The 25,119-nt window shown below is 33.3% G+C and overlaps 2 protein-coding genes, 1 non-coding gene and 1 pseudogene across 5 annotated transcripts; 2 read left to right on the forward strand and 2 right to left on the reverse strand.

The window, feature by feature from the left end:
* Positions 1-645: 645 nt before the first annotated feature.
* On the reverse strand, positions 646-2,195 carry LOC143536355 (thioredoxin M3, chloroplastic-like). The gene is made up of 2 exons (XM_077030366.1): positions 1,836-2,195; positions 646-1,190 (listed from the first exon to the last, which is right to left on the reverse strand). The coding sequence occupies exons 1-2, from the start codon at positions 2,005-2,007 to the stop codon at positions 871-873; spliced, it is 492 nt and encodes a 163-aa protein (XP_076886481.1). The 5' UTR covers positions 2,008-2,195; the 3' UTR covers positions 646-870.
* Positions 2,196-3,340: 1,145 nt separating this feature from the next.
* Positions 3,341-3,413, forward strand: TRNAR-UCU (transfer RNA arginine (anticodon UCU)). The gene has a single exon. It is a non-coding gene; the product is annotated as a tRNA-Arg (tRNA).
* Positions 3,414-9,332: 5,919 nt separating this feature from the next.
* LOC143537633 (abscisic acid 8'-hydroxylase 4-like) lies at positions 9,333-12,784 on the forward strand (annotated as a pseudogene). Its single transcript, XR_013136096.1, has 10 exons — positions 9,333-9,721; positions 9,805-9,983; positions 10,712-10,854; positions 10,942-11,091; positions 11,175-11,423; positions 11,563-11,652; positions 11,748-11,826; positions 11,909-12,015; positions 12,139-12,257; positions 12,386-12,784. The product of XR_013136096.1 is annotated as an abscisic acid 8'-hydroxylase 4-like (transcript).
* A 517-nt stretch (positions 12,785-13,301) lies between these two features.
* LOC143536365 (uncharacterized) lies at positions 13,302-15,247 on the reverse strand. 2 transcript variants are annotated; one of them, XR_013135875.1, is made up of 3 exons: positions 13,759-15,247; positions 13,447-13,518; positions 13,302-13,329 (listed from the first exon to the last, which is right to left on the reverse strand). XR_013135875.1 is itself a non-coding variant. In XM_077030372.1 (2 exons), the coding sequence occupies exons 1-2, from the start codon at positions 14,180-14,182 to the stop codon at positions 13,502-13,504; spliced, it is 441 nt and encodes a 146-aa protein (XP_076886487.1). In that variant the 5' UTR covers positions 14,183-15,247; the 3' UTR covers positions 13,302-13,501. The 2 variants fall into 2 exon arrangements, 1 of the variants encoding a protein (XP_076886487.1); XM_077030372.1 differs by having other exon boundaries at positions 13,302-13,518.
* Positions 15,248-25,119: the final 9,872 nt, after the last annotated feature.

The raw sequence follows: 25,119 nt of genomic DNA on the forward strand, positions 1-25,119 counted from the left end.
TACTTATACATTTGACATAATGTTATTGGATCTTTTTTTAAGTCGGCACAATTCCAAATATGTCTCCTCCGATTGTTTTCACTGTAACTTTAATAACTTTAATAACTTTAATGGAATGATTTTAAACTTTGGATCAATTTTGATTTTCCTGCTATATTGGTTATTTTTTAAGAATTTTCCTTAAAAATATTATTTTGATTCTCACATGTCCCTACCACCTCTAAATAAAAAATATTAAGAAAAATTGGTCACGTAATATATTAATGAAGCTAAAACAATGATTTGGTACAAAAGATAAGGTTTAGTAAAATATAGTAAGTTGTGGTCATTTGACATGGACATAACCAAAATAAATAATTTTTGTGGTACCAATTATTAGTTTGAAGTGTTGGCCATTTGTCTTGTTGTCGACCACATGTTAGATGTTGGGTCGTACTCGTACCACACATTTTTGTGATTGTTATAGCACGTATATCTCGAGCCTATGCGCCCAAAGATATTTTTATACGATTCGAAACTCTTGATGGTAGCGGTGTTGTCTTGTAACTTAATATTCCACGCGTATTAACGAAGATATCTAGAATATATGATTTGATTATGTTTTCAGTTTAATTACTCTTAGTTTTAGATATTATAGACGTATAGTTGATTAATAATATACATACTCTGATGAGTATTTATTATTACATGAAGATAGCATACATTACATTTATATGCAAATTATGATACTTAAGAGAAATTTAACAACAAAACTTTACAAGCATTTCCAAACTTGAACCTTCTAATGTGTTGGGTCGGGTACGCCAACCCGACTCTTATGAAACTCAGTGCCCATAAGCTAGATCCGCTCCTCTACAAAAAGTTTGTAGATTAACTAGCCAAGACTCGTTCAATGCCCGCAACAAAGAAGTCTTTAGGCATGGTGCCAACTACAGACTCCTGTTTCTCACCGTTTTTGAACAACACAACAATGGGCACAACCTTGATATCATATTCCTCAGCGAAGCGTGGCTCCTCCTCGACATTGATTGCAACACGCTCGAGCCTCCCAGCATAATCAGTGGCGATCTCATCGATTAGTTGGTGCACCATGTTACATGGTTCACACCAGTTGGCGTAGAACTCAACTAGTACTGGAGTTTCACTTTTCAAAATTGATGGGTTCCATGATTTTGGTGTTACTTCCAAGACTACATTCACAAAGATTCATATCCAAATTATTACACCAATGGCATAAATTGTTTGATTACCATATAAACTAATATATAGAAGATATAGATAAAACAAAAGATTTTCAGAACCAGAGAACATCAAATTAATCGTCTTAGCGGTCCACTAGTTGAATCGATTGGACAGGATTTAAGAACCAGGCATCATAGTATTTTCTTAAAAAGATTGAAATATATAAATATAAATAACACATAAAGAAATAATTATTTTCTAACCCTAATTAACATATTGTTTCTCATACATCTAACAGACTAACACTGAATTCACGGATTTGAGTTTAGTCTAAATGAGTTGGGATTAACATTGAGTTGAACCTGTAGACCATTTAGATAAACGAGTTAGGCTTGGGTTGACCAATAAGTATCTTTTTTTTGTTTTCGGGATCTGTGTCTAACGGGATTTTTGGGTTCGGATAACTTTTCTTTTTTTAGAAAGGCGGTATTTTATAAATAAAAGTCAGTCCTATAAAGTAGCTAGAACAAAAAACACAGAACATAAAATACAATAGAGGGTTCGAATAACTAAAGTTGGGCAAATCCGAAAAACAAATTGGTTTGAAAACAAACAACAAATTCATAATAAAGTTTATGAACAAACAACCATACCTGCTGATTCTTGGCGCATGGAGAGTACCGGGAGACGAGATCGCTTCTTCGGGACCGGAAAAGACAAATCATTGGAAGTTTTAAGGTGTTCATGGGACATGGATGGTGTTAGTTGGTGAATTGAAGGATAAGAACGAGTTGCAAGAGAGTGAGTGCAAGAAGCAGTAGCCATTGAAATATGTATGATCGAACAAACAAACAGAATTGATCAAAGAAAACTTTGGTGAATTAAGAGAATGCAGATTGGAGATGATAGGTTATAGAAGAATTGGGGTCACTTAATAATATCAGAAATGGATTGAGACATGATATGATATGATAGAGCACGTTTTCTATTCTCTATTGATATTTAGGTATCTTTTAACTTCTTGTAACATATATGGATAATAGAGTTATGTTATTGGAGGTTGTTGATCTTGAAAGGATTAGGTCCCTTTCTAAGTTTACTTATAATATCTTCATATTAAAAAATATTGATTTTTTCTATAAAGTTCTTGATATTTTTATTTTATAAAAAGATTATGAAAGAGTTAGGCCCATTTCTATTTTATATATGTTTTTTACTCTTTATTTGTAAACTTGTCAAACTGCAAAACATTTAAGTTTATAGTGTTTTTATTCAACTTCTATTACTTTACAACTATTTAAAACTATTTGATATTTTACTTTCGGATTTATAGACTTCACTCGTCCCTAGCAAATCTGTTTATAATTTGTTTTTGATAATTATTGATGATTTTATCTTATATTCGAACGTATTTCCAGTTAAAGCATTTCAACGTGATAGTGTGACACGAACGGAGAATTTACATTATTGATGATTTTACCTTATATTCGAACGTATTTCCAGTTAAAGCATTCCAACGTGACAGTGTGCCACGAACGGAGAATTTACAACCACCATTTTAAGACACATGTCTTCTAAAAGCGGGCTTCAATTATGTTTCTCTTGTTCACACGCCTTCCAACAAAACGGATGATTAGTCGAATCAACCCTTTTAGGGTTTACACTTTGCACTAACCTATATATTTCAATGTTTCTAGTAAGTAAATATAGTCATTTACAACACAAAGAACAATGGTTTTGATAGTTATGATTTCTACTCTTTTAATATTCATCATAAAGCTCACAACGGGCGTGAGAGAGGTAATTCTCTATGTACGTTACGTTGTCAACTCTAATTGCTCTGAATACTTTTTTTTTGTTCTAATATAAAGTAAAAGAAACTATGTGTTTAATATACAAAGTAAGATCTAAGGATGTATGTTCTTATTTTCTGTATGATTATTGTTATGTTAAGATATATAATTCAATAAATAACTAAAAGTGATTTAAGTTCAGGATAATAATGCAAATCTACTTTACTTTAGAGATTCGTTTTACAATACAGGCTCTTTTTTCCCTTAAAATAAGAGCTTCAAAGGATCAAAATGGCAAACTTGTGTGACGTCAAAAAGGAAAAGAATAATTTATTTTAAATCAATTGACAAGTTGATAAAGAAAAGCACCCGTGGCCTAGTGGATAAGGCGTCTGACTTCTAATCAGGCGACTGTTGGTTCGAGTCCCACCGGGTGTGTGTATTATATAAAGTTATTTTTTGTTTTCAAGTTTCTATTGCCAGGCAACTTAAGATTTTAATTTTTCTATTTTGTTCACTGAAAATTTAAAACGCCATCGAATACAAATTTTGTATGGTTTCATTAGTGCCACAAGCCCACAATCATGATTATTTTCTACGGGTCACTATTTTTCGGTTTTTGGACTTCTAACAACACTATATCATAATATTCATATAAGGTTAGGTCCGATCACGTCATATAATAAAATACACTACCATAATAAAAATACATAGACATTGCAAAAACACGCATTAAAATAAAGCTACTGGAAAAGAAAACATGTCATAGCGTTTTCTTACGGGTCTTTAGTTTTTGAAAATAACTCATTGCATCTTCAATCGAAACATTTGCAAAGACCTCTTTTTTTATATATAAGAAATGCAAAATTAGTTATTATAATAGTCACCCACTGATTACACAATTCCGTTTCTACATGCTTCACGAGAAAAAAAAAATTCCTTTTAACAATTGTCGTTGCAACTGGTAAACAAATACGAAAAATATGGTTTTTCTACATTTTTTTTTGCAATATTAGATATATCATTCATCTTGGTAAACATCTTATTTCCTTTCATCTTAGGAATATAATTGTTGAGTTCATACACTAGATTGTCTTTTTTCTTCGTAATCAAAATAATATGGATTTATCTAGGCAACCCTAAGTATCTTCGGTATTTCAAATGCACAAAAATTATCATTCCGGCTTACCCATACACGTAAGAAATACAATACAATGGTTGCCTCGTTAAGCCATTGTCAATCTCTTGATTTGCTTATTAGCACTGTGTTGAAATTTCGAATTCATAATTATGACGATTGGTGACATAAGTTTTTTTTCTTGTACATGCCGAGTAACATAATCATCGTCCTTGCTAACCATTTCAATTGCATATTTTTTTAGATGGACCTCTTTCAAAAGTTAATCAAATCATTCAAGTATAAAAGTTTGCATTTGTTGCTTAGTTGCATTAACTATTCGAATTGCATCCACTATATCTTGATCCTTTACTTGCAACGTTTGAGACATTACATCAGTAATCCCTTTAATGTGTTTTATGAAATGTAAATAATATACAAAATAAAATGCCTTCATGTATATGTGAATGCCACGTGCTTATCATTTGTTAAAATTAATGGCATCGAACTTCAATAACAAATGTATATGACTGAAACAACGCATAAGTGTTCTATGATAAGTATTTCATTATGTATCCCGGCTCTTGCAAGAGAAATTTATTAATTTAAACCACTATCGATATCAAATTCTGAACTAATAACTTGGTCTACGACTTCACTGGTCTGGTCGAGTGGTCGTCACTCGTAGTCGTTGATGGTTAGCTGGCATAGTGTTTTAGATTTACCTTAAAACAAATCGGAGGATATGAGAGATTGGGTATTACAGTTAATGGGTTATGAACTTACGGGCTTATTGAAATGGGTATTTGTTTTTGGGCTTATTGAAATGGGTATTTGTTTTTGGGCTTATCAGAATAGTAATTAAAGACTTAAAGTTGGCTTCCTAGTTCCTAACATGAGTTTGTTTTATTTATTTTGAGTTTAACCCTTTTATTTTTAAATAGAATTAACTGTTTAGAGATGAGTTTGAGACAATACTTGTATCCACACATATCGATTGTATCCGTACTAAAAATCAATAAAAACATGTACCAATACTCGTACAAAATTTTTCAGTATGGTACGGATAAGGGAAGGTTAAAGTACAAATGAAATTAACGTGCTAAACGTGATAATCAAGTAGAGTAATTATATATACAAGTAGAGTAATTATGTAATTACATCATAGAGTAATTACATAATTACTCTACTTGTATATATAATTACTCTACTTGATTCTTACGTTTAACACGTTAATTTCATTTATATTTGATCCAAACCCTATTGGTACGAGTATTTTGGTATGATGCCCGTTTTTGTACCAATTTGATTTTGTTTTTTCATGTCGGGTTTGGTATTTTGTCATCTTTTGTCATTAAAAAATCACAAAATCTCTTTGTTTTTTGAATGATCAATAAATAAAGCCTGGTTGCCCGGGGGTAACTAATGGCAAACGACGACTCCATACTTCCGTGATCGCAGACAGCATCGGGCAACCCAAACCCATAATTTCTTATTTTTCTTATTACGGGAAAAATCGCCGCCCAAATCTTCTCTTCCACTCCAATACTAGTTGAGCTGATTAGGAATTGGTAATCACAACGACATCTAATACAAACAATATTACTGGTTTAATTTGGTATTAGATATGATTTGTATTAGATATTGTTGTTAAGTATGATGTTACATCATACTCCTATTTATAGAAGAAACAATATTACTGGTTTAATTTGGTATTAGATATTGTTGTAAAGTATGAAGTTACATTATACTTCTATTTGTAGAGAAGACCAAATCAAATGTATAGTGCTACTATAGATAATTAATTTTATGCTGAATTAGGTAGTTTTATCAAACAAAAAAAATAAAGGAAGAAGTGGTTTTAGGTAGCCGACTAAAATTTAAGTGCTTTTAGGTCATTTGTTATCCCAAATAGCGGATTATGCGAACATATCAGCTAGCTTTTAAGTGGCAATTCATGTCATCATCCGAAAATTGTGGTTTGCGTAATCCGCTATTTGAGATAGCGACTTCCAAATGTCACAACTGGATGACTTGGACTACTATTTGGAAAAGTTAGTTGACGTGTTCTCAAAATATGCTATTTGAGATACCTAATTATCTAAAAGCACTTAATACTTAGTCAGTTATCTAAAACCATTTTTTTTTTTGTAAAACCACCTAATCCAGCAAAAAAATCGCTACTATATCACCATTCGGCATATGTCGGCATATGTCCCGAGTACTTTTATTTAAACCATCTAAAACAACTTTTTTTTTTGTAACCAATGGTCTAATATTCGGCATATGTCCCGAGTACTCTAAGCCAGTCACATCGATTGATTAAACCACATAAAAGTTAATAACGAAAATTTTACATTGTAAGGCTGAAACAAAGAAACAAACGAGATTAAATGCATGGGCAATAATAAATATGAATAGTATACAATATTTGGCGGGAGTAATGGGTAGTGATACATACATAGAGTGATTGCACCAAAGAAATCTCCAGAACCGTTTAAAAAGACGATTCGGGAAATCAAGGGCCCCTCAACCCACGATGGTGCTAGCTAGTTGTACCAGGCCATTATATGGTGTCTGATATGACAAGATAAACCATTCGATATATCATATATGTATGCTTGATTCACATCCCTTGATTTCTCACGGCCCACACTCACGACCACATCAACTTTGGTGCACCTTGCACCGCCATATCACCAATGTTTTAAAAACCGATTTTTTACTCGTACTAGATTGAGCTAAAAAAATTTATACAACCAGTTGAACCGGTTATATTGTGATGTTTAACCAGTTAAATAGTTTACTTTATAATTTCCTATAAATACAACTTAAACTCCAAAAATAATCTAAAAGTAAATGATTTCATAACAAAAAATAATATAAAAGCACTCAATTTTTTTAAAAAAAACAGTCCTATAGTTTACACGTTTGAATGTTAATTGCTGTGTAAAAAACAATTTCTGATAAAATATGGACCGCAAATATAAAAAATTTCTCGGACTTAAAACCGATTTGCCGGTGTAAACCGGTATCTTAGAAAAAAACCGTCGGTACGATGTTCTAACAAACCAGTCAAAAATACAGGTCTGCTGTGCGAAATCCAGTTTAACCGGTTCAACTGGCCGGTTTGAATCAGTTTTTTAAACACTGCATGTCACTATCCTTGAAAACTCATTTATGTTTGACCCCAATAATTCTACCTAGGTAGTTTCCAATACCTGATGTGTAATTACCCGATAGAGACCTAACGGGTTTGAGTTCAGTTTGAGACAAGATTTTATAATCAGGTATGGCCGTATGGACTGGAATTTTTCTTAAACATGACCCGTTACTAACTCTATATATATCCTAGGGGTGCAAAAAAGTAATGAGTTAGATATTTGACTAGAATAATGTTTGGGCAAAATGCCTTTTAGTACGAGTCGAGACCAGCATCATATATATCATATATGGAGATATTTTTCTAGTATTTGCTATAATTTTAAAATTCTATCATAAATTATTACTAATGTTTTTGGTGGACAGTAAATGATAAACTGGTCCCCATCTAGCATGGCCGGCGCTATATAATGTTATTTAGTACAAAAATGTCGGTTCATAAACCAAACTGATCGATTTCAACTTTAAAGTGGATCCTATCCTATTATTGAACGTAAGATCTACCGACTACCAAAACTTCGGGGCAAATGATATTGATATAGAACCAAAATCTTTTTAGCGACCCATCCTAGAGTAATAATATAGAGAAGAAAAAAATAAAGAAATAAAGAAGAGAGAATTCTAATAATTTATTGAATGTTCAAAAATATTACATAAGGGTTTGGTTTGTGAGAACCTCTAAAGCTAGTAGGTGATACCAAATTTTTGAACCGGCACATCAAGAAAAATGTTGAACTTAAAAATATAAATAAACGTGTAAATTAAGGCCAACTACATTTTTTGGATTAAAAGAAAAGTATTGAAAATCACTAGAATTAAGGAAATATTTAGTGACGAAATCTTTGTCATACTTGATGGAATTCAGGTCCAATAGATGGCTTGTAACTTCAACCGTAGCCTAAGTTATATATGTTTTATGTTTGGGTTATTTCTATCCCGTTTGCCCCTATCTAGCTAATCCAAGTAGTTTATCAACTAATTACAGAAATAACATTATTGAGGAATACTATTAAACAAATGAGTATCACCAAGAATCAATTACGTCGGCATATACGATTACCAAAGGCAATCCATTGAACCTCTATCGAAAAATGGCCACAATAATCTTATTTGCGAGACATTACTTACAGTGATCACCAACATCACCTACAAGTTTCATATCATCATCTAATATGATTGTTTCACACGGTTTAACTGAATTATTATCGGCAACATACAAACAGACCCTTTATGAATACAATTTAATTTTTAATTACACAAATCAAATGCAATATATTTTATTACCGGTTGATACACTTGATAGTCTGTCGGTAATTGTCGATTTTACCACTGAAGTTCGATGGGTAATCGATTAGTGATATCGATTACTAGTATGTTTAGTAGTGAGAGCTCATGACAGACCGAAAATTATATAAGTCTATGCACTTAAGACAAACAAGCCCCTTCTAGATGAAGTTTATGGACTCTCTAGAGAAAAATCAAGAACATGAAACATTCGCACAAATCTTAATTGAGGGCCTACCATGCACTCAATGCAAGTAAATTCAAGCCACAAAAACTCATTTATATATACTGTTCAATTGCCAATATTTGCTTCCAGAAATAGATGTTTCCCTGATTGAGGTCACCTTAGATTCCCATGTTGTTTTGCATGCCGAAAGTGGGCCATTTATATGGCCACCATTACAGAGTAGAGATTAATATTAAACTAGCTATCAAGTATCAAAGCAGCTGGAAGATAAGGATACCCCTAAACATGACATAAGTATAGATTTTCTCTTTGTCATATATTGTTTGTCCTTATATGATCTTCATGGGTTCTTTTTCCCCATGAAACTTGATTATTCTAAAGTTATGTAATAAAGACTAGGTTTGTATACGAAATGCTTTGTTATGACCCCACGATCTATGAATATTATTTTTTAACGACACAATTTGTTCCTCGTTTGCTTTCTGTACTGATGTGAACACTGCTTTCTAATGAAATATAACGAGATTCACAAAAGGGTAAGGTCACTTGGGCTTGTTTGGATATATATTAGAAATATTTTGATCATGTTGTCATTATTATCTTTGGATATAGCTTGAGGATTTCGATACGAGTGGCGAATACGTAATGTATACCAAAACTTTACATCTTGTGGTGATAGACTAATAGTGAACCAAATATTCTGGCTGATCTGGATCTATATAAACCCCATGACCCCTTAATTTTCCCTCAACTAAAAGTAAAGGATCCTCTCCACCAGACAGGAATATCCCACATTCATGAAGCTTTTTGCAACTATTTTCTATGTGACATCTTTATATCCTCTCTTTTCTCATATTATTTATTCAAGAAAGAAAAGAGGAGGCACAAAAGTAGAGCTAGGCTTCCCCCAGGCTCAATGGAGTGGCCTTGCATTGGAGAGTCGCTCCGAATGTACACACAAGACCCGAATGTTTTCTACGCGTCAAAGCAGAAAAGGTATAGTACGCAATTTAGTTTTAGCGGATGCGCAACTCGCTATATAATACTTACAATGTTATTATTTTTTGCATCATGATCAGATATGGAGATATATTCAAAACTCGAATACTTGGATATCCTTGTGTTATGTTAGCAAGCCCGGAAGCAGCGCGGTTTGTACTTGTATCTCAACCTCACTTGTTAAAACCTACATACCCAAAAAGTAAAGAGAAGTTGATTGGGCCATCCGCACTGTTTTTTCACACCGGAAACTACCATGCTTGCAGTGGCGGATCCAGAAAGTTTTTTCGGGTGGTGCACTACTTATAGATGCTTCAATTTCATAGAGTCGGGTATAAAAAAATTTCAGGTCGGTTTGAGGTTCGGGTCGGTTCGATGGTTCCAGCAAAGTTCATTACACAATAAAAATACGATAAAATAATAAAAGACCTCTAAGTAGATATGCCCGTCTAATTTCATCTTTTTGGCTTTGGTGATAAGATGAAATTGGTTGCCCTTCGGAAGGATCCCATGGAAGATCATTCAAATTTATTTTTGACGGTTTACTACTTGAAGATGATGATCCAAGGTTCGATGGTTCTCTTTAGAAATATCTCGTGATGTTCATAAAAACTAAACTAAGAAACTAACAAAAACTAACAAACTAACAAATTAAAACTAAATTTAACAAATAACTTAACAACTAACAACATAAAAAACAATTAACTAGAACAAGTAATTAGCATTTAACAAATGAATGTGAACATAGGCTTAATTAAAAAAAAAGTTCAAAAAAAACACATCAAAACCGGATCGAACCCGTAACCTCACACGTACAAAACCAAATTTTTACCAGCAGACCAGCGATTATGGTTGAGAATAGGGTGGTTCCTTCCTAATTTATAAGGTGGTTCCTATAATATTTTCTATATAAAAGTACACTATTATTTCGAAACTCGGGTGGTTCCACGGAACCACCCCCATTCTATGTAAATCCGCCACTGCATTCTTGCATGAGGAAGTTGGTTCAAACCTCGTTTTTTCCAGAAGTAACCCGAAAGCTCATTCCTGATATTGAAAAACTAGCCATATCTAGTCTGGAATCATGGGCCAATGGTCAAGTCATTAACACTTTTGAGGTGATGAAGAAGGTACTATTTTAGCAATGACTAATTTTCTTCTGTTTATTTCAATTTGTGAACTTGTATAAATACCAATCATGTATGGAACATGTGCAGTTTGCTTTTGAGGTGGGTGTTTTGTCGATCTTCGGTCAGCTGAACAAGAAATATACTGATGAGTTGAAGGAGAATTATAACATCTTAGAAAAAGGTTACAATTGTTTCCCATCAAAGCTACCAGGAACCGCATATCATAAATCTTTAATGGTAAACAAGATAAAGTTTCCACATTTTTTATGTGTTAGCCGCTTCTAGTAACTAAACGCGTCGATTGATATGAAAACTTGTAGGCAAGGAAAAGGCTTGATCAGATTCTTGTTGAGATTCTCCGAGAAACGAAGGAAAATAAAATGTCAGCAAACAATCTCTTGAGTCATCTCTTGAACTTCAGGGACGAAAAAGGAAACATATTGAGTGAAGAACAAATAACAGATAACATCATTGGGGTACTGTTTGCAGCTCAAGATACAACAGCCAGTGTTCTCACATGGATATTGAAATATCTAAATGATGACCCCAAACTTCTAGAGGCTGTTAAGGTAAGATTTAAGAAGTAATTATACTTTTAGAATGTAATTATGATGTAATTCTATATATGCGCCAACGTGTCATGTGACATTTGTCTTATAGAATGATCGTACATTCGTACTGAAGAACTTCCACTGCTGATGGCTGCAGGGAGAGCAGATGGCAATTTGTGAATCCGAATGTGGCGAGAATCGGTCCTTGACTTGGGCAATGACAAGGAAAATGCCACTAACATATAAAGTATGTACTGTGATCATATAACTAGAAAAGTTTTCGGTATATGATTTGCTACATGTTAATTACTATTCACTAATATGTATGCACATCAACTTCAGGTTATATTAGAGAGCCTAAGGAAGGCAAGTATTATATCTTTTACTTTTAGAGAAGCAGCAGTGGATGTCGAATACGAAGGTGAGTCAAATTCGATATTTTTTAAACGCTTATAATCGTTTGGAAAGTGGTTTTATGTGACTAATGATGGACATAAACACAGGATTCCTTATTCCGAAAGGATGGAAAGTGATGCCATTGTTTAGGAGCATTCACCATAATCCGGAATTCTTTGCAGAACCTGAAAATTTTGATCCCTTCAGATTTGAGGTATGGAATGCAATGCATGCCATAGTTAAAAGTCTGAAACATACATGAGTAAGCCTAAACCGACATAACTATAAATTGATATTTAAGGAGTTAATTGTTAACTAATTCATGATTGTTTCACAGAATCCTCCAAAACCAAACACATACATGCCATTTGGTAACGGAATTCACGCTTGTCCCGGAAATGAACTTGCAAAGCTTGAAATGCTTGTTCTACTCCATCATATGCTCACAAAGTATAGGTATGATGCTAACACGTGAAGACTAAAATAACTAGGAATTAACAGAATTTCTTGATTCAAAAATAGTAGTCGTAACTCGTAAGTAATTCGACCATGCTAATTTTGTTGTTGTTGATTTTGAACAACAGATGGGAATTGGTGGGTTCGGCAAACTTAATACAGTATAGTCCATTTCCAATTCCAGAACATGGACTCAGAGCTAGATTTAAGAAAGAATTTTGACAGCCAACAAGCATTCTCTCAATCAAGAACGCCTAGTTAATTCAATTAAAACTATCAGTACGCGTACTGCATGCCCTATATTTTTTACCGGGGTCCAGATACAGCTACATATATGCATATCCCATTTATATTGTATCCATGATGTCAAAAATGACATGGTAATTTATTATCATTGAGCCCTTAATTATGGGCCATATGTATGCAATAATAAAGAAAACACTCCTATTATGAGTTTATAATATATTATTTGGTTCTTATCTTACACACAGACTTTAAACTCATTGGCATTGATTATTTCTACCTAAAATTTTGAAGTAGTTACCACTTAATTCAAAAATGCAAACTGATACCATAATTTTTTATTCTATTCTATTAGTAATATATAATCAGGATATGATTATATATATATAATCAGATAAATAATATTAGTAAAAGAAAGGAACATGAGGGTTCCTTCCATAGATTGCTCCTAGAATTTTCCATGTAAGCAAAGGGAACAATCTCTCCAGCAAGCATGAATTACAATATATTTTAATGTTGTACATGCACATATTCAGATCTGAACAAGATCCAAGTATTAATGGCTCATTTATACATATAATGTCTTCATCCATAGGAAATATAAGTTATGAAAGTTTCATTTTTCATTGAAGAACTGAAGCTCCAAATATAGTCTTTTAAGAATAAAATAAACCCACAGTTTAAACTTAAATAACAGGAGAGGTACTATTACAAAAAGTATATCTGCACAACAATAAGCATGTCTTAAATACACAAAAGATAGGGTAAAATACTTTTAAATAATTTTTATAACACCATCAGTAACTGAAATGAAAAAGGGTAGAAATTCCTTCAGCTGCAAGTATTTGTACAGAATACAGCAGAGACAGTTAAGTGACTTCACACACATCAACTTCTTAAACTAACACTAATTAAATATACCAAACAAATCAGAGGAAAAAAAAACCTTCAACTTCAATAATAAACTGCATGATTTCCTTAATTACTCCTTGGTAAGGTCACTAATATTGATTGCTTCCTGCAAAAAAAATTAGTGAACATTAGTTCCATAAAGATTTTTTTATACAACAAATTAAACTTCTATTTTACATAGTTCCATAAAGATTTTTTTTGTTTGTAACCGAAAATCAAATATGATATATGATTTCTTTAACAAATTGTTATCATACTCGCCATTTTTCATCCAAAATCATCGGTTTCCTGCCACGAAAAACCAACATTTTGTTCTTAACATAAGATCAAATACATGCAGGCTAACCTGTGAAATTGGGACAATAAATAGTAGGTTTGGTTTTTGCTTCATCAATGGTTTCTAAGACTCCAAGATTCTTATTATCACATTTCCCACTTTGGTTCTTTCGAAGTCCGAACTTCTCTCTCCACCATCCTGTTGATATCTTATTGTTGATGAACATGTCATCATCATCATGGCCTGAAAGAAGCTCATCTCTGAGTGTCACCACCTTCTCCTTCAATGGTGGATGTTTGCCTTTGAAGAAGACTTCATCTGCAGAATTTGAAGAAAATGAGGGGACTGAAAACTCGAAATCAGAAGACACAGGAGCTTCTGTGTAACTGTCTTCATGATGATTTGAATCAATAAAATCATTTGAGAATGAGATTCTTGGGTCAATGAAGCCTCCTTGCTTTTCATTTTTTACTTGGACATTTAAGCATGCCATCTCCTTTGATTGGTGTTCACAACACTCACTTGTTTTATTGGTTTTAAACTTTTAATGATTTAGAGGTTGTGTGGAATATGGCCTAGTATTTATACACAAATGTTTCTTCTTTAATTTTAGTTTTTATATCTTGTTTTGTTATTTAAAGACATCACCTTTACACATTAGATTTAAGGGAAAATCTCCAGAATAATTAAGTTGCCAATAAGATTTTTTATAAAATAGTCGTTCACTTTTTATTTTACAAAAATCAAAAAGACCGAATTGGAGCTTGACACCTCAGCTTTTCCGCAAAGGAAGCACCATCCTAGCCAACACAAAGTAATGTTAGAGGCAATGGAAGATAACTTTAGATGATCTCGTGCAAAATGCTCGGTGATATAGAAGCACACAATCAAAATATGACAACTTGATTGCAGAACAAAGTATAAAAGAACACATTTAATTGGATAACCGAATTAAGGTTAATCGAATATCTTGGTTCCTATTCAATATCATTTTGGAACCATTACATATATAGTATCCTAGATAAGTGGTTAATGGTAGTTAAACGACATTTGTATAGTTGCACGGTTTTGGTGCCAACCACCAATAAAAACAATATCAGACGATGTCATCATCAACCTATTTTAACCGTAGTCAATCAAACGTTACATAGTTCAAATAATAACTACAAATATAATACTAATTTAGGTTTAGTTAAGTCTCCATGCGTAATTGGTTTGCCTCATCCAAAGCTTTAGCTACCTATTTGACATCGAAATCTCATCGATTCACAAGCTATTTTGCTCCTTTCCCGTCATTGCCAACATATAGTGCATGGTTCTTTAAGTTTGAGTATGCATGTTCACCATAATTTCCATAAATGCTTCACCTTGTGTGAACCCTCATAATTGAACCTTAATTTGAATGATTCCTTTAATTTGTGCTTTGGCCTTTATTGTCTAAACTATGTAGTTGTAATCAAGTACATCAAGATATTGTGTATGTGTTATCCTAATCATGTATCCATCATCCAACCTAAAACCCAAATCTTTTGCCACAAGTATCCACATGTTTCTCAGTAACCCCCCCCCCCCCCCTTTTTTTCTCACAAGCAAATAAAGATCCGGCAGTTCTATCTTTGTATTCTCATTGGTGTATGGTCGAATTGGTCTATGTGATGGAGCCATTAGATACTCATACAAGAACCAAGCTACCACGATTTCAAATTTGTGCCTCTTAACTTACTTTTGTATGATGGAGTGTTGATTGACATGCCTTGGGATAAAAGGGATAATGGGAGTTGGGCGTAGTTGACTTGGCGGAGCTGCACAGAGGTGGGACATTCAAAGAGTTGATGCCAAAAGGATTTGAGTTATGCTTATGAGGATGTGTATGGGTTGATGCATTGGGACTTAGTGAAAGCTCTTGGGTTCCGGATTCTGGTTTGCATCATATTATGTCACCAACTTTACAAAGCATTGGAGAATCTATTGATTATAATGGGAAGTATGGTAATTTTTTTGTGTGCCAATGGAAGAAGCGGACCTATTTTTGGGTATTAAAGTCTGGCTCGCTAAATCACGTATAGCTAAATGGATTCATTATGAAAGTATGAAACCTGGAGTCACGGGGATGTCAACTAAGTGTATTCATGAGGTTTAAACTAGGTTAAGGGTTTTAGAAACGATGTGAGCACGAGGCATGTACTTGGTAGAGTTCAAAACACCGTTGGGTGTTAAAGATCAGGTTTCTGAATGGTAAAATCACTCTTGTGTACTTGCTGAATTTGGAGAGTGGCGTTCCTATAAAAGTCAGTCTCTGGAGCCGGTAGTGTGAGCAAGTAGGAGCCGGTTTGAGATTGAGGATAAGTGTATGGCGGCCTTTAAGTAAATGATGAACAGGTCCGCTACAGCTAGATGCATTAGATTGAATTGTTGGCTTGTTTATGGGAGCAGAGATTTGGAAGACTTTTTTACTGAAAATGACTAGTTATTGGTGCATTCTTTTGCTTTGATGGTTGTTGTCCATTGTTGTTGTTGAGTGTGCAAAGCCGTCAAGTGGGAGATATTTAGAATTTGAAGGCTTTAGGCCGGTTTGGGCTCATGGATGTCGACAAGTAGAAACACAAAGGGGTCGGTTCTAATTGTTTTAATAAAAGTCCAAATTTATGTTTCTTCTTTCCTAAGTTACTAACCCTAGTTAGTTTCTATAAGCCTAAATGTGTAATTGTAATTAACGGTTCAGAGCTAATAAGACAAACCTAGCAAGTTGTTAGGGTGGGAATAAACCGGGTAACATCCACAAGACTTGCGAAACCCGAACATGTAAGACCCAGTTATATTACAATAGGGTAGGTTCCGGGTCCTAAGAATATCACTAATCGGGCCCGAGTCCGGCCAGGTAAAACAATGAGACCCGCTTACTCCTATTGGGGTAAGCATAAACCGGTAAAACTCGTGAGATCCGAATCGATCAAACCTCTTTATTTACAATAGGGTCGGTTACCGGGTTCTAATTAGAATACCACTAACCGGGTTCTTGTCGGGTTCAGGTCCATGTCAGGTATTGCGGGTAAGACCTGTTGTTCACTCCTACTGGTTGCAGCATGTGGATATGTGGGTCTCCCTCTGGGACCGAACCATGTTAAAATTCTTGTATCGTTCACTCGTTTGTATTTATTTTGTTTATGCATGATGTTCGTTTGTGCGGGTGTATGTCACTTTGTTCTTAACACTGAAGATTCAGTCTGTCAATGATTGTAGGGCCAATATTCTATATTAGTTTTAGGATTGTGTATGTCTTTATATTTGCTTAGAGTCGGTATATTACGTACCTCAGTACATTTATTATGTAAGGCCAAAATGTAATTGTTAGAGAAATGAAGACCATATAAAAGAGTCACTTTACCCCATTTCTCCGTCAACCTTTCATAATTCAAAAGTTCAAGGAAATAAAGAGAGCTTTTCTCTCTACCAAACACTCTCACATCTCTACCTTTTTCTCTTTTGTTGTTCAAAACTAAGATCCGAGATATGAGTATTAGTGATTTCCGCTAGCTAATAACACAGATCGATCCGAGTAAAGTTATTAGATCCATTCAAAGAGGACCTACAATGATTTTATATTGCTTATACTAATTTGTGTACTAGTGGAATAAAATGTACCAAACTTTATATTAATTTTTTTCTTAACAAAAACAACTTCTAATGTCATGGCCGGTTTAAGTTGAGTCAAATTTTCTGCAAACACATTAAGCTCATAAGTTATCCTGAAGTTCAGCCTCAATTTAGTTCGTGGTTGCTTCATTTGTCTATTGCAACTATTCACAATTTAAATGCATATATATTGTCATTAATTGTTCCCTTAATAGTATGTTATTTTCAAATCTTTATACTCCCTCCGTCCCATTTTAAATGTCCATTTTTCTATTTTTGGTTGTCCCAATTTAAATGTCATTTCTATACATATAAATTCAATTTCCAGTTGTACCCTTACTATTACATATAAAGTAGTGGTTTTTTTAGCCAAGGAAGAAAAATGGTTTTTAGCCACCATAACTTAAAGGACATTATTGTCATTTTACAGCTTATAGAATAAAATGATTAAACATTTCTTAATTTGTGTGTTTTGAGTCCCATGACATTTAAAATGGGACGGAGGGAGTAATACAAATAAGGTAGACTTAATTTAATTTACTCCTGAAAATGTTACATATTTTTTTGCCATGCCAGAATAAATAAATAGATTGACATTCATAGGTTAACAAAATTACTAAATTTGAATCTATAAAAACCATATTCATTTTAAATAGTTATTGATATATAAAAAACATTTTTAAGAAATGGAGGACTTAGTAGTAGGGACGAAAAATAGTGTTCCCGCGTGTGGTGGTCGTTTATGCACCTATTGATATATAAGGCTCCACATTCATAACTCATTCAATTCAAGTTCATTGTTGGGTCATGGTCAATTGGTCATTGTGGAAATTAAATGTAAAATTTCACTGTTCTTTTAAAAGCGACGTGCAAAATAAAAAAAATGATATAGAAAGTGGCATACCCATGAACTCTTTTCATAGAGTGATCAGGATTTTTACATACGTATAACATTAGCATAAAATAAAAAAATTAAGACGATCAGGATTTTCACATACAAATTAAGTGCATCTTTGATTTAATATAACAACTTTTCATAAGATCTATCATTTCAAATGGCATTTCCTAAAATATTCAAACTTTCAAACTAGTTTCATCATAAACACTGACGAAACTTTCATGTCACCAGACAAGAACTGACAATATCAGTGCAGGTTTTAAGATCCATCGTTTGAAACGGTGAATCACCTACAAACTAAAATCATTAATTCTCTTTCTCTCTCTCTATCTCTCCTAGAAACCATGTTCCCTCTCTCTTTTCTATAACATATACATGTAAAATTACCTAAACTTGTTTTGGATGCTCTAGTGAAATTTCAACCATACCTTGTGCACATAGAAGGCGTCAAAATATGTTGTTTTACCTAATCCAATAGTTGCTACAAGAACATTAACTATATATCACCAACAAATTGAAATGATATATCATATAATTGTGTATAAGTAGAACCCACGGAAAAATATCAAATGCTCCAATGACATTTAAATATTGTATATTTCTGGACCACTAATCTACTGGTCGTTATTCGAAGGTTGAAAGGTGCATTTTCATCATCGAGTGACCTGACGTTCATATAGTGCTCAACGAATGTGACCTATCCAGATAAAATCTATTTTAGCACTTAATTTGTTTATAAAGGTTTTGGGTGCGTATTTATTACATCGATCGTATATCCCAAAATATCTCCCAATTATGAAGGACATTTTTTGTTTAATTAGTTGCTTGCAAGCTTTGTTAGTTATATTTAATCTGTAATGTTTTCTTTTAAATTGAAATTATATTAAAGCAAATAATTATAAAACTCAATGATATACTCAATCCAATAGTAGCCCGTCTTTTATACTTTGAATACCTCATGTTTGCAGTAGCTTAATATATTGTTAGTGATAGGAGTTAGTTTTTTTCAATTGTTCATTATGTTATTATGAATTAAATTAATTAAAGAATCTGAATATTTCTCAATATTTGATATTTGCTAATTTGAGGCTCCGGAGTTCGTGTTGGACTGGTCTCGTTTGGTGCCTAAAAAGGTTAATTTCGTGGCCTGGTGTGCGGCACTTGCTAGGCTGCCAACATTTGATGCGTTGGAAAAAAGGAATATCACTGTGGTGTCGAATCTATGCCCGTTCTGTGGTGAAATAGAGGAATCAGTGGAACACATCTTTATCTCGTGTGGTGTAGCACAATCCGTATGGTGTGTGCTTGCTCAATGGTGTAAGATTCCCAATCTATTTCTATTTTGTTTTCAGGATATCTTGAATGCCCATAAAGTCTTGAGGCTCTCTAAAGCGAAGGCCGAAGTGTTTCAAGCGGTTTGCCTTATAGCGACGTGGTGCTTGTGGAAAAAAAGAAATGACATTGTGCATAGCGGGACGTCAGCTAATATCTCGTGCCTGGTTGAGGAGGTAAAAGTGCTAGGCTACCTTTGGATAAAGAATAGAGGAAAGAAGAAGAGTCTAACTTGGAAAGATTGGAATCGCTTTAGTGTGTAATTTTGTTTTTGTTTGTCTTGTTGGTGGTGTTCCTTTTGGTGTTGGTGGTGTATATTTTCTAGCTTCTTGCTAGTCTTTATATAAATCTTTTGTTGATCGTTCAAAAAAAAAAGATATTTGCTAATTTGGTTTCCATCTTAATTTTAGCCAATCGATTACCGGTTTGAACGGCATCTGATAAAAGTCATCAACGATGGGTTTCAGTCAGTGACTTAAGCTCTGTGCATGGTATATTGGTTGAGGGCGATGCTCTTTCCAATGGATTATCAACGTAATTATTCGATGTTTTACCGACAAAACACTTTTTCAAACAGAATACTGACGAAACTTCTTTGGCTAAATTTAAAATTCTCTAGCCAAAGTTGTTTTAGACACAGAAATTACAACATCGTTTTCACATGAAAGTATACTTCCTTCCTTGCAAACTTTTATGTCTTCTCCAAATATTTAAAAATCCACTTTACATTTATTACGTAATTTAATTGTTTATCTAATAATATGTATTTTTTTCTAAATTTTGTCACATAAATAATCAAACAGTAACATGTTTTGATAAATTAATCGAACCCAATCATTGCACAATATAATTAACCGACTAAACCTATCACAATATTATTACCAAATTTACACGGTTAATTAGCTTTTCCTTGATGACCATTTGCTATGATGTTGATGAATAGACAAAACTAAAATCAATGAACTTACATATTTCAAAAATCTTATCTTGAATTGAATATATATGGCAGGGTATGAGCTGTAGAACATGCTCCCACCGGCCATCTCCTTGAAGTTTGACCACTCAACTAGTGGGTCAAAGGTCATACCAAAAATCTTACACTCCACTTTGTTACCTAGAGGTGCACAAACAACCCGAACCCGGAACCAGACCCGAAATAAATACCCGGAACCGGTTTTTCTAATACCCGGGTTTTTAATACCCGAACCCGACCCTACCCGTAGGGTAGGGATAGGGTATGCATTTTGGCACTAAAACCGGAACCCGAACCGGACCCGATTTGTACCCGGTAATACCCGAAAACCCGATTTGTACCCGGTAATACCCGAACCCGGAACCGAGGTTTTCAATACCCGAAACCGGGTATTTCAAATACCCGATGTATACCCGAAAAAATACCTTAAAAATATCCGAATAATACCCCTAAAAAGTGTAAACTTTTAAAAAATCTAATCTATATAAAAAAAATACTGGAAAAAACCCCGAAAAAACCCGTAAATAGAGTTTTTTAAATACCCGATAATAGGGTATTCAAATACCCGGTTCTATACCCGACCCGAACCCGATGCATAGGGTATGATTTTTAGAGACAAAACCCGACCCGAACCCTACCCAATTATTACCAATACCCAGTCATACCCGTACCCGGTCATACCCGAACCCAGTTCTATACCCGAACCCGGGTATTTAGAAAACCCGATTTGTGCACCTCTATTGTTACCTACCATTTTTTACTATTTTTTTTCTCTCTTTAAACCTAACTTAAGTAACACACAAAAAGTTATCATAATATGAAAAGAATAAATAATGTATGCATATCATAATATACCCATAACCTTATTTGCCCAAACTTGTACCCTACACTTGGAAAGGTTATTCTTGGTCAAGGGAAAAAGGGTAATAAAATACACCCATCAAATCTTTCAATCAAAGATGAAAGATTTCGTATCTGAACAAACCCTTGTAAAACAAAAGCAGCTAAAAGACAATTGGTGCAGAAACATGTAGAGCTAAACCTGCGGTCATCACTTTGAATATTGTACATCATAAACAAGCATCTTCAATAAGACAACAGTATCATGCCATCTTACATGTACAACAAGTTTCATTTTTGGTTTATGATCACAAATTTGGTTGATTTATACATAAACATTCATTAATTTATCTGTCACTAAGATCATCTTAATCAACAAGTACGGAGTTGATTCAAGAGTTAGCAGACTTCTACTTAAACCAGTTAGACAAATGGAAACAAAACAGAAAAGACCAAACATAAATTGCATATAATTTGATGCTATGACTGAAGTTACGAGGCTCATAAGCAATAGACAAAAAGATCTCAAAAGCCAGATAATGCAACAAAAGTAATAGGAGGTTAGGCCAAACTTTCCAATGTTTCCAATTCTAGTGAAAAAATGCATAGTATACGAAATTATTTATATCTTCACTTTATGTATCTAATTACAAGTTTATAACTTTATACTCCCTCCGTCCCTTTGAAAGTGTCCACATTTCCATTTTTGTTTGTCCCATTACAAATATTCACTTTCAAACTTTATTAAATAATTTCCATATTTACCCTTAAAAATGCAAGCATTCAAACTTTCTTAAATTTTGTCTTTTTATATATGTCAATGGCATTATAGTCATTTGTTAAGAAAAAAATGCAATCATTAAATTTTCTTAAACTTTATGTTTTTCAAACAAAGACACTTGCAGAGGGACGGAATGCGTATAAAATTATGGCTTTGTGGTAAGAAGTTTCATTGAATAATACACTTTTTAGTTTTTATAGAATTAACTCCGTAATCTTTTGTGATTCCGGTACATGTCACCAATTCAAAAAATCAATGTTTTTTGCAGCATAATCAAACTCAAAAACTCATTTCAAATGTTTGATACAATCTAAGATGACAACAAAACACAGAAAGTGAGCCATCTAGTTAATTAGAATCTAACACACAGAGTCACACACACTAGCTTGACTAACAACATGCATGTGGTCTAAGATAATTGATTCCATTATATCTTTGTCCTTTAATCAGTAACAAGTACTGATCTTCACATGGTTTATCCACTTTTCACTTGGAATTTTGAATGAAATGTCTGCAAGTGGCTGATTCCCACCCAACCCCCACATAACACACACATTCAGTAGGTGTAAAATTTACAAGTGGCAATGGATCAACCTCATGATTTGTAAATAAAGATTGGTCTAAGGGCATTTGTTCCTTTTCATGTCTGCTCAACAGTGTACAAGTTTTGTTTTTGTAGGTGTTAGTTTAATTAATTACTTGTTTACACAGAGGCACATTTAGCTATGTCAGATCAAGAGATATATAACAAATTAAGTCACTGTTAATATGGTGCATGCATGATGCATGTTTGCTTTAGAGATTTGTCAAAGTAATATTTTTTTATTCATTATTCTGTGATAAAATATGTCACATATATGCCACCCATGTTAGAGGGGGCTTCCTTAAATTAGTGCCAAAAAACTGGCTCAAAGACCTAAACCTATAAGAGTATGGTAGAAACTTATAATATACAAAACCCTAGTACTAATTTTATTATAACATAATGTAATCAGGACCTCAAATTAAGGAGGAAAAACTTGCTAGAGTATATTCTAAGTATCTAATTGTAGACATTCATGACTCAGGCAGTGCCCGGCCGCTAGGGCAGGCGGTTTAATGGTTTATACACAATCTGTTTTTATAACTATGGGCTGCTTATGATCAGTGAAACTGATGCATAATCTTAGTGGTCTAAGAAATCAGGTAATTTTCGACTTCAACTGAAAATCAAACAGATTAACACCTCCATGTTATACCGTCTGACACTGCTAGAAAATAGCTTATTTTCCTGTGAAAAATTCCCGCATGTAATTCCAACAAGTTGAAGATGAATTTCCAACACAAAAAAAAAATAGCCATGATTTTGCTATCTATAGTATTTCAACAAAAGAGTAACAATACGATTTTTCTTTGGAAAATTATTGCTAACTCTACAATTATCAAATATGCATTATTTGCATTGAAAAACATTATAAATATAACTATTTGGAAAAATTTGTTGGAAAATAGTTGGAAACGAGTTTTCCATGTGTTTTTTCAACGCAACTTTGTGTAGAAAAATCGTTAAATAAATGGGTTTGTTAATAAATTTCCAATGAAAACCGCCATAAGAAAAATGACTAATTTTCGAGTAGTGATTTATGTGGTTTCATGGGCCTAAAGTAAAATATAAATAAGGGGCACTCCATTAATATTAGCCTCATAATTACTATTTGACCAAGTATGAATGAAATTTTGCAATTTGTGCAAGTAGTTTAAAGTATATTAGTTAGTGTTTTAGTTAGTATGTATTTAAGTAGAAGCGTCAGACTGTAATACATCAAACTTGATAACCGATCAAGTGATCATGTCGTGCTAGGGTTATTAGCGAACCGGCGCTTTCATCATACATGCACGTCCATTAACAAGCGTCGATAGTAGAGTGTGCATCATTGTTGAAAGTATTATGAGCAATGTCCAATCTATAAAACACTAAAGATACTTTAAACACTATATACGAAAGAACATAAGTTGACAAATTGGTCAAGTTGGATTTGTTTTCTCATTGTAATATGATTTGTACGGTAGTGTCTTGGTTGCCAAGTTAGCGTTAGATCTATAAGTATGGGGCTTGAGTGAAGGTTTTGAACGAGTGATCAATAGAGAATTATTGTAACGAGTTTTTGAGTCAAATTTCTCTTGTGATTACAAAGTTTTTATCAATCTGAGAAAATTTAATTTTATAATCGAGTGTTCTCTAAGTTCATTATCGTCTTGTTGTCACGATATTTTGAATATTATAACTATTTATAAGCCGCCAAATGCCATCCGAGTATCCGACTTTATTCAGCACGTTTGACAAATATATCGAGCCCATATTTTATAACTGGGCCTCATAATTAGTAAAGCCCATTTTTATTAAAAGAGTTAAAAGAGACTTTGAACTTTGAAGTTAGTTCTTAAAGCCCAGTTTTTAAAATTCAAATTAAAAGTTATCAATATTAAATAATTCATGTATTCAGAAGAAATATTTTATGTATATATCAACAAATTTCGTTTATTAATAGAACTTACACACTTGAAACTCATGTCTAAATACCTTTGTAGTTAAACGTTAAAAAATTAAAAAAAAAATCAAATGAATTTGATTATTATAATGCCTTTTATATACATATAATACACGTTTTGTACATAAAAAAGTATTTTTCTCTAAAAATATGAACTACTGGTAAAAGAATTAAACGACTTAACTCTGTTGTTTTTGTTCCTGCTATTTTATGTGTGTACAACCTTACAAAATAGATAGAACAATCTTAATTGTTGTAATCAACAATTAAATATAACTGAATTTTAATCGGTTAATAAATCATATTTAATTTATGCATAATTTAAAGTTAGATCAGTACTTGTTATTTTGTGGTTCGAAATACTCTTTTATCTATATGTTTGTGTTTTTTATGGATAATGATTAATGAAAAAGGTATTCTCAAACTTGTAACATGTTTAGTTAGA

This window comes from Bidens hawaiensis, unplaced genomic scaffold (genome assembly GCF_021521415.1).
Source record: "Bidens hawaiensis isolate Kalapana, Puna unplaced genomic scaffold, B.hawaiensis_p1.1 tig00000780_1, whole genome shotgun sequence".
NCBI classification, from domain to species: Eukaryota; Viridiplantae; Streptophyta; class Magnoliopsida; order Asterales; family Asteraceae; genus Bidens; species Bidens hawaiensis.

What these genes read in the sequence shown, in the direction of transcription:
- LOC143536355 (XM_077030366.1), bottom strand. Translation starts at nt 2,007, where the DNA reads ATGGCTACTGCTTCTTGCACTCACTCTCTTGCAACTCGTTCTTATCCT. An exon ending in CATGCGCCAAGAATCAGCAG is followed by an intron (nt 1,191 to 1,835) that starts GTATGGTTGTTT and finishes TTGTGAATGTAG; the next exon opens with TCTTGGAAGTAACACCAAAA.
- LOC143536365 (XM_077030372.1), bottom strand. Translation starts at nt 14,182, where the DNA reads ATGGCATGCTTAAATGTCCAAGTAAAAAATGAAAAGCAAGGAGGCTTC.